At 38.5% G+C, this 9,695-nt stretch overlaps 1 protein-coding gene across 1 annotated transcript; it reads right to left on the bottom strand.

The window, feature by feature from the left end:
- Positions 1-6,391: 6,391 nt before the first annotated feature.
- LRRC14B (leucine rich repeat containing 14B) lies at positions 6,392-9,445 on the bottom strand. The gene is made up of 2 exons (XM_009084290.1): positions 8,541-9,445; positions 6,392-7,037 (listed from the first exon to the last, which is right to left on the bottom strand). Exons 1-2 carry the CDS (start codon positions 9,443-9,445, stop codon positions 6,392-6,394), a joined length of 1,551 nt encoding a protein of 516 aa, XP_009082538.1.
- Positions 9,446-9,695: the final 250 nt, after the last annotated feature.

Below are 9,695 nucleotides of genomic sequence, written 5' to 3'. Positions count from 1 at the left end.
AATGTCTTTTTTTTTCTTTACACTACTGTCTGGTAATTTCCTTCTGTCATGTTGGGTCTCTTGTTTCACTTTTGATGTTTTGCTACTTTTGTATGCTTTATCCTAATTTATTTATTAAGTATTTTTCTTAAATGTGCAAGTTTTATAATGCAATACTCTCATTCCCCTTCTTTGGACCCTTTCTTGTTTGCAGAAGATTTGGGAAACTTAAGCCCCATTCACTGCTCAGCTACAAACACCATTTATTGTCTCCTAAAATCCAAAGCTTAAGTTAATGATAAATCAACCAGAGATGCTTATTCATGTCACAGAAATTCAGAGAAGAAAAATACACTGCAAGTATTTAGGAATTCAGTGCAAGGACAATGTGCATCGTAGAGCTACCCAGACAGAGCAATGGCGGTAGTTCACAGTTCCCTTGATTTAAGGAATTATATTGGCTATTCTTGAAGTTGTTTTTGGAGGTGTAAAAGGGGTTTTGTTGATCCTGAGAACTGTGTCACCTGCTCCTCCAGGTTTTCAGGGCTCAGAGGACCTGACAAGACACAGTCATGCCCTCATGGAGCAAAAGACATAGCACAAACACAGATCCTCTGCTTCCAGGTCGATGGTAATTTTGGTGGGATGCATTTCAGGGCTCAGAGGACCTGACAAGACGCAGTCATGCCCTCGTGGAGCAAAAGACATAGCACAAACATGGAAATTTTGGTGGGATGCGCTGCAGAAATGAAGGGAAAAAAAGCCCTTTGAGAAATAAGGAGAAAGTCTAATGCAAAATTCTCTCTGCACTGAGAGTTTTCATCTCTCTAAAACACAGAGAATTACAACAAGGATGAACCAAATTTTTTTCCTGAATAAGAGGCACTGTACTAAAGCAAGTTCATTGCCAGTTCATAGCTCACCAAAAAGTAGCCATCTATGCTGTGATTCAAAGCAGAATGTAGTGAAGAGCAGTTCATGAAGTGACACATCTGTTAAGAATATTTATTAAGTCAGGCAATCTTTTTGCCTGTTTTTAGAGCAATTAATAGTGTAATAACTACAGCATTTTATTTCCAAATTGAATTTTACAAACTTTCACTGCCAGATAATTCTTCATAAACTACATCAAAGACTCTTTCAGAGGGAGAACAAAGGTAAGCAGTGACAACACGGTGAAGGTACTGCGACATTTTCAAAGACACAAAATTGAAAAACATTGTTGGTGCATGTAGTAACACCTCCATGCTCTACAGGTAGAAGTGAATGGTGATCAAGGTAACTGTGGTAAATGGAGTAAGAACAGGAAGAAACTGTGGAGTGTTAAATACAGTTTGTGGCAGAGGTCCAATGCAAAGACATGATGTTCAGAGAATCCAGATGTTAAAATAATGAAGGAAAGACATTGTGAGACATGGTCCCCAAAGTCACTTCTATCTTAACACTTACTGAGAGCCTCAGAAGAGTAGCTGTCTAGAGAGATACTCTTGGCTTCAAGACAGAGGGTCTGAGGAAGTGTCTTTCTGAGATGGTCTACTGAAGTGGGAAACATGAACTTTAAGATGCATTTGTAAACAAGAGAAAGAGTGCTCTAAGAGATGTAAGCTGTTAAGCTCAGGCATAGCATGTGTGTAGCCCACAAAAATTGTCAGAAGTTTTGTTAGTTGAAAATTAAGCTGCTCAAAGATAGTGGAAAATATTTTCATAACACTGACTGTATTCCTTTACTGTAGAAAGGCAAAAGTGACATCTGTCAAGGCCTTTGTAACCAAGACCTTTATCCATTAAAAACACTATATAATCACTTTGCAAGTCTTTCTGGAGTAATCCAATAGGAAGTGTTTGTTTTCTTCAAAACCAAAGCTTCTTTGTCTAGATATAAGACTATTTAAAAAAAAAGAATTCGAAAATAATGCTTACAATTGCTGATTTTGGTATTAAACAGAGGCAGCTGTGGACATTTAGCCACACATTCCTTGAAACAGGTATTAAATTCCTATCATAAATGTTTATCCTACACAACAATTTTCACACAACGTACTTGAAGGCAGTATGGAGAGAAGCAGCAGGTAGAATGTTCCTTCTCTTATTTCTTTGCAAGAGTAGTTCATCCAGTCCTGCTTGACGTTGTTGACTGATGCATATTTTAAGGAGAGAGGGAGTTTGTAAGCAAAGCTCATACTTGTTCAGAAGAATGCACCTGTAGCCCATAACTTTAGAGTTTAAGAATATTAATTTTAAAAGTACAGGATTATATCAAGAAGTTTCATTAATGACAACTTTCTTGCAACATTTGTGTGTATTTGCCTTTTTCTATTGATAGAGTTTTATGTTGCTCAGGTAACAGCCTCCAATCACATAGCTGCCATGCTGCTTCTTACACAGTAAAAATTTTACAATCATCTTTTCTTTCCTGTTGCTTTTTTCAACTACTCTGTGTGTGGCCAAAACATAATATGACTTAAATTATGAAGAGATCAGAGGTAGCAAAGGTCTATCCTTCAGTTTCAACTTCTGTGGTTATAAATTGGTAGACCAAATCAGAAAACTAACTGGTGTAGTATATAGGTATTTCTTATCCGTTCTTCAGTTCCATAAAGATTGTCGAAGTAGAATAATTATATCCTATGTCCTAGGTATTTAACTGAACTCAGCCTATGGATAGTTACTGAATAGGGAGGGTTAGCAATTTCAACAGCAGAAAGCAATTCTCACCCTGCAATAAAGATTTGCAAGCAACTAATGAATAAAATATGTCCCATTTAATGAAATGAAAACATACAAATAAATTTTAAAAATGAAATATGGTGAATAAAACATGACACTGAATAAAGTATGGTGAATAAAATACAAATTTAACAGTCCCTTTCCTTGTTTTGGAATAACAAAAATCAGCCTTTAGCTTCTTTGTGATACCCACCTATTGCATTTTGTGTTAGAACATTTGCTTGAAAATGGTGAGAATGGTTTTGGTTTAACCTGGTTTTGTCTTCAACTTTTTTCATACATGCATCTCTTTTGTGTCTTTCACAAATAAACCTCAAGGGACTTCAAGTATTCAACTTGAAACACTTAAAGGAACAAAATGAGCAAATGTTGCAGCAGGTAACTGCGTTTATCTCTGTTTACAACACATCACACATCTCCATTCCAGTGACACCTGGACCAGTGTTGCAGTAACTCCTGCCATCTCTCAGTCATGATGCTGGACAGCCTTTAATGGGAGCTTAGAAGACTTTCTCCACCCCAATGTGGTATGTGATTAAGGCTTTAGACAGCTTTTTGGATAGACAGGACAAATGGACTTGGATCTACTCAGGACTGAACCGAGTGAAGCTGATGATTGTGACACACAGGAAGACAAGGACCACAAGGCAGGATTCTGAGGGTATCTGTCTGCACTTGCAAAGTATAAGGTAACTTTTTATGCTTAGGTCATTGTAGCATTAGTCCCTCTTCTCTAATCGCAGAATTCCAAATTCCAAACACATGATCAAAGGAAGATAGAGCAGGCCCAAACCAGAATCAGCACTGCTGGGACAGAAGAGATGCAGGAACCCTTCCGAGAGATGGTGCAAATCCTTGCTGTATTTAAAATCAACAATAACAACCATAATTAAGAAAGAAACTAAAGAGACAAAAATGGGATATCTGAGAGCTAAAGCTCTAAAGTTGGCTCTAGAGTTGGATATTGTGCGATTTAAAAGAAAAAATAATCTGGTTCCATTCCAAAAATGTACAAATCTCTCCTCGCCCAAATGCAACATTTATCTTAGAAAGTTCAGAGTTTTATGATAACAAAATACTGTTATCATATACTAGCAGTGTTTCATTGCAGTTTGGCATTTTGGATTCAATACTATTTAAAGTACTGAAAAACCTGTTATGCATTTTAGAATAGTTAATACTATATTTCTAGCAATAAACTTTCAACATGCAAGTGGAAACAGTAAGACTTTTGCTTCAATCCTATCAAAATGCATTTTAGAAGATCGCAAAATTTTGAAGATGTCTGTGTGCTTCTGCAGAACAGTTGGTTTCCCAGGAAAAGTATCAAAGAGCTGTCTGTACATGAATCTGTGTGCTCCATTTGTTAGTCACTCACACCTGCTCTGCATGAAGTGTTGCATGCACATCACTTCCATAGTGCAATGCACTGCATACTCTAGGCTCAAAGCAAATATTTGACATAGACATAGTGTTGCTCCTCACTCAGCAATAAAATGAAAGCTATGGCCTCTACATAATTCTACCTGCCCAGGTAGCCAGAATTTAGACATATGACTGAAAGTGGGAAACAGGCAGGAGTTTGTGGAAAAAGGAGGAAATAAAATAAAGGGGTGGACCATGACTGGCCTTAGGCAAGGAAAAAGCAGAGAGAGAGCTGCATAGACAGCAGACTTCATAAGGCATCTAAATATTCTGAAAGCAGAACTGTCTGTTTTGTGTGTACTGAAATAGGCATGGACTGGTTGCTGTAGAACAGCACGTTCCAAAATGGCCAACCTTCACATCCAGGTACAACCTGTTACAAACACTACATATTTGCATATACAGTACAAAGACTATCCTCTCCCAGCAAGAGGAAGAGCCACTATTCATCCCAAAGGAGTAGATCCTTGGCATAGCAAAACTCGAATGACTCCATTCGACTTCTCCAGCTGAGAAGTCATGGGTCAAGTCTAGGATGGAAAGAATGGCAAGGTCAGAGAGAGGAAAAAGTAGAGTAGAGGCAAGGACAAAGGAGCATGTAGAATTATGCCCAAATATAAGCAAGTCCATACGGAACCCAGTTCTGGCATTTTCTAAATCACAGCTGCTTGGCTTGTCAACTTAGGCTACTCTGTGTGTGTGTGTGTGTGTACTCTGTAAACATAAATAGGCCATGTCCATTCACTTCCAGTTTTACCATCATATTTAATCAGTAAAACATGTTAGAAGGAAGAACATCAGTTAAGAAGATATAAAATCATTTAAATGCATGCTGTGGAACCTGCAAGCTCTGCTTAGTACTCAGTCCACTAGTTTGGGGGTGTGTTGTTTTGGTTTTGGTTTTTCTGGTAAATTAGGGTAGTAGTTGCTTGCATGTTCTTGTCATGGATAAACAGAAAGCTTCACAAACTAGCACTGCCTAAATGAAGAAAGTTTTTCCTTACCCTCAGATTATGAGGTCCAGTATTATTTCAATTCAACTACCTTTGTTACCTTAATAATGATCTTTATAATGATATCTCAACTCCTGCTGCAACATTCACTTTCAGTGTTGTTTAATCAAATTTTCATGAACTATTAAAGTGTATTTAATGGCAGAGTATGGGGCATAAATCATCTTTTTTATTATTACTTAGCAGCTAGGCAAGTCTCTAGTTTTACAGGTGAGAAACTCAGTAGGCTGTGACACTTGCCTACCACCCAGGGATTCTGTTTTACACAGAGGAACTTCTAGTTACTCAGCAATCAGCCTTGTCCCTTTCCCACATTTTTTTAATTGGCATAGGATTCATTTATTTTACAAGTGTTTTTGACATTAGTCTTTTTTTTTCAGTATTACCACTGTCCTAGGTTTTCTTTGAAACAGTTGAAACCAGCAGGGTGCATTCAACCTGTCAAGAAGTTGATTCCACAAAGGCAGCAGCTTGAGGCACTTCCCAGCTGACATGACAAGCATGGCTATGCAGCACTGTACTGATCTACCTTTCTAAATACACTTTGCAAGAGCATCAGCAGAGTCCTCATAGGTTGCTTTATATTGCTGTGTTAAGTGGGGTGAGATCCCCTGCTGTCAGCGTACCGTTTAGTTTGCTGCCTCCTCAGAATGGAATTTTACTCCTCACCAGCACAACACATTAGACAAATTCTGTTTATTGTGCTTGCCTCTGCAGAAGAAAGAGAGGCACAGGGACATGGAGGCTGTTACACATCCCCCACTGTTGGGAATGTACTGGATAAAACACAGATTGGTGAATTGGGAAGGCCATGGGCAAAACCAAAAATTAGTTTAGGGAGCGCCACAGGTGAGGATATGTGCACAATCTTTGGGACTTCCTGCTGGATTTGGAAAAGGGCTTTCCTGTCTTTTCTGCTGGGCTAGAAGCCTCACTGCCAAATCCAGAGGAACCTATATAAGAAATAAGCCAAGTTTAAACACTTTACTGAGAAACAAAGTGCTTTTGTATAAAATAGTAAGCTATTAAGGGTCCTTCCCTCTTTTGTGACTAAGCAGTGCTTATGTAAGCTGTATGCAATAGATATAGCATAAGTTAAAATACCTCAGGTGATCAGAGGCTATTCAAACACTAGTAAATTCAGCTGAAAAATTACAGAAAATTTGTAACTGATGATTGAAGGTGCAGTTCTAGAAAAGACTAACTTCTGATTTGGAAGAGCATCTCATCATTGCCATGTTACAACTTTAACTCATTTTGTTAAAAGAAGTAGTGAACTTTTCTAGAGTCTCTTTGAAGGACTTGATCAAGTAAGCTCCCAGTTCATTGTTTGTCTCCTGAACAGCTGCATCATAACTCCCAAAGAGTGGTGTTGAGGCCTTCACATCCTCCCTATTTGCTTGGAGTAAAATGAGGTTAAGCTCCTCTGCTACACTTTCATATTTTTGATGATCAAATTTGCACAGACTAGCATCATCAATGGGGTAGGTTATGCCAATAGGGTAGCAGTCCCTTGGAACTGGGAACTCCACGTTTTTCAGCATTGGCAATTCACAGAGAAATGTGAAAAGGTGTTTAAGTGCTTGGGATGACAGTGGGTTTCCAATAAACTTAAACTCCTGCAGCTTCTGGCAGGGGCTTAAACCTAAAATCAGCATGTTGACATGAGTGTCTTGGATGTTACAGTCCTCCAGGGTAAGACTCCTGAGCACTGAAGAGGAATGGCTGAGGAGCTTAAAGAATGTTGATGGGTAAAGGCCAGGTATATCATGTCCACTCAAGTCCAGGGCTTCTAAGTGGTTAGCATGGAAGCTATTGGCTAAATAGGCCATATCAGCATGGTTCAAGAAGCAGTTAGAGACATCCAGCATCTTCAGTGGAGTTTTTAGTGGGCTGCAGAATTAAAGAGAAAAAAATGTTTTAGGGTATAAAACATTTAAAAGCTACATTTACAAAATTTCATACAACTATCCATATTATGAATACAGCCATTGGCCATTTTCATTAATTTTTCTAACCTCTATTGAGAAACAGAAGCATGTGCCAACAATAACTAGTATATTTTCCTCTTGATACCAGTTCCATGAATTAGCTCCTTTATGTGACTCCAATTGTGCTATTTTAATGGGGATTAATTTGGTAACATTCTGTATGTCTGTTTTGTAACGATTTATATTATGCCAAGTATCTATGACTTGCTGAATTAATTGCAGATCACTCTTACCATAAAAGCATCGTGGCTGTTTCTCGTAGAAAGCTGTTATAATTCCAGAGATTATTTACATCATTTCCATTAAAGAAGGATTCATCCCAAGATGAATGCCAATCAGTATTGTAACAAGATAATCTGCTTTTGTTTCTAGTTTTGTTTCTGCTATGTTTTTAAATGCCGAAGATATTTACACATCGTAGTGTTCTGGAGTTGCAAAAGAGACTTTCTGATGAAGAAGGCTGGAAGAAAAGCACGTGAGATTGTACTCTTATATTCTAGTTGAGCATAAAATAGTTCTGACATGAAGATCAAGAGATTCCTTTCATACATACTAAATTTTAGAGGGACTTCTGTCAAAAACCCCAGCTGGACCAAGCTTGCAATTTATTTCTATCAATATAAGCAGCATGCCATTCACAAATGTTAAATGAAATGACTTCTTATATGGGAGGAATTTTACACCAAGGTGATTTGTCTGGATGAAACTTCTGTCTGCCTTTTTTTTTAGACACTCTGAAAAGCATACATTGAATTTATTTCCTCTTCCAATATGGACACTTCTCACAGGCAGCATGTTATCTTTTGGAGAATTGCTGATTTCTCACAGGAATTTATAATGAGTATTCACCTATCAGCTTAATTTGCAGTACAGATAAGCATCAGATTTCTCTTGCCTTGACATGAACAGACATAAGAAACAACTGAAATCAAAGTCTCAAACCAAGGTCTACTATTCCCCTGCCCACCTAAAATACAGTAGCTGTGGAATCTTAGTATATTTCTTGCCAGGTTTTTAGAGGAAAAAAATTCACAAGAGACTCTTAAAATACTTGAAATATGACTCAGGTCTTGCACCAAAGGCAAATGCAATCTGATCAATACATAAGCTCAAATAAAAAAAGTCTGGATGTACCATTCTCTTATGTAGTAGGCAAAAGTATATTCTCATCATACTCACCAGATGGATTCTGGAAGACTAATAAAAACAGTTAGTTCTTTGAAGTGTATTAGGTATACATTGACTTTCAGTTGTCCCCAACAAATAATCTTTCTTAGCCTCCTGCTGCCCCTTTCCCCACATACCCTGAGATACACTCACTTCCCTTATTCTCAGAGATTCTCAGCTTGCTGATGGCACAAAGTGCTATTCTTTAGTCTGATTGAAAGCAGGATGACCAAATTACCTGAGCAGCTTCTGTATTCTTCCTGTAAGTATAGAAAATGACATATTCAGCTCAGTCAGCTGTGTCATTTCACCCATCTTTTCTCCAATGTTAGAAAGCATCTGTTCATCTGTAGCTGTGAACCTCCGCACATTAAATGTTCGTGCTGGCAAGGTCAAGGACATCAATAGAGGGAAGTGGATACTGTTGAAGAGTATTTCCAGGTGTTCCATTTCCAAGCGAACATTGTGAACTATTTCCAGTTTGCGCAACAAAGAAGGATCAGTGAGCTTTATGATATAGAAGAATTTCTGCAAAGTCAGGTTGTCTGATCTGAATGCCACACAGCAGATCTTCAGTGGACAATAGCATTTCTTCAACAGAGCCTGTGCAACCAGCTCATAGTTCCGCTCTGTAACAAACAAGTCAATTAGCACATCAATACAGATTTCAAAGGTACCTGGATTGCACTGTGCCTGTTGCAGGTAAACCAGAAGTTCTAAACAAAGCTTAGAGAGCAGCTGTGTCCTGGCCCACCTGCCCATTGTCTTCTTGCACTCACAAAACTGAACTTCAACATCTTTTATGCCTGTCAGGTCGACCACTTTCAATCTTTTCATGTAGGGAGAAGGATGATTCAGCACATAGTCTCTCAGCCCTGTCAGACAGCTTTCCAAGCACACTGAACATGTTCTATGGCTCAGGTCTTCCTCATAGTCCACAGTAGCTCCCAAAAGTTTTCCCATGTTAAAGTCAACAAGTGGCCAGTTCTCTACCAAGTCATGAATCACTTCCCCTTGCTCCAGTAAATAGCTGGCTTTAAAAAGAAGAGGAAAAAGATTATGGGCAACAGCGCTGAGACTCTTCCTGGCAAATTCTGCATTTGACACAAATGCCTCGGCACTAATGAATCGGAGAGACTTCATTATTGCTCTGGACTCCTCACCGTCATGGAGAGTGACTTCTATGTTTAACTAAAGATCCTAGTTGTTTATCAACTTCTATTTTTATCTGCAGCTGCTGTTTGCTGCTAGTGGAAGCCTTGCTGGAAAGGCAGAGTGAAGAGTCACATGCTGATCCTCTGCTTTCTATTTTGGAGCTATGCTGTGATTCTGCAGTCACTAACTGCAAGATCTTTAGTCAGAGAGCTTTTGAATCCTCATATTTATAATAAAG

Source organism: Acanthisitta chloris, unplaced genomic scaffold, assembly GCF_000695815.1.
Source record: "Acanthisitta chloris isolate BGI_N310 unplaced genomic scaffold, ASM69581v1 scaffold5921, whole genome shotgun sequence".
In the NCBI taxonomy this organism is placed as follows: domain Eukaryota; kingdom Metazoa; phylum Chordata; class Aves; order Passeriformes; family Acanthisittidae; genus Acanthisitta; species Acanthisitta chloris.
This window is presented reverse-complemented; position numbering and strand designations above follow the sequence as displayed.

What these genes read in the sequence shown, in the direction of transcription:
- LRRC14B (XM_009084290.1), bottom strand. Translation starts at nt 9,445, where the DNA reads ATGAAGTCTCTCCGATTCATTAGTGCCGAGGCATTTGTGTCAAATGCA. An exon ending in AGAATACAGAAGCTGCTCAG is followed by an intron (nt 7,038 to 8,540) that starts GTAATTTGGTCA and finishes TTAATTCTGCAG; the next exon opens with CCCACTAAAAACTCCACTGA.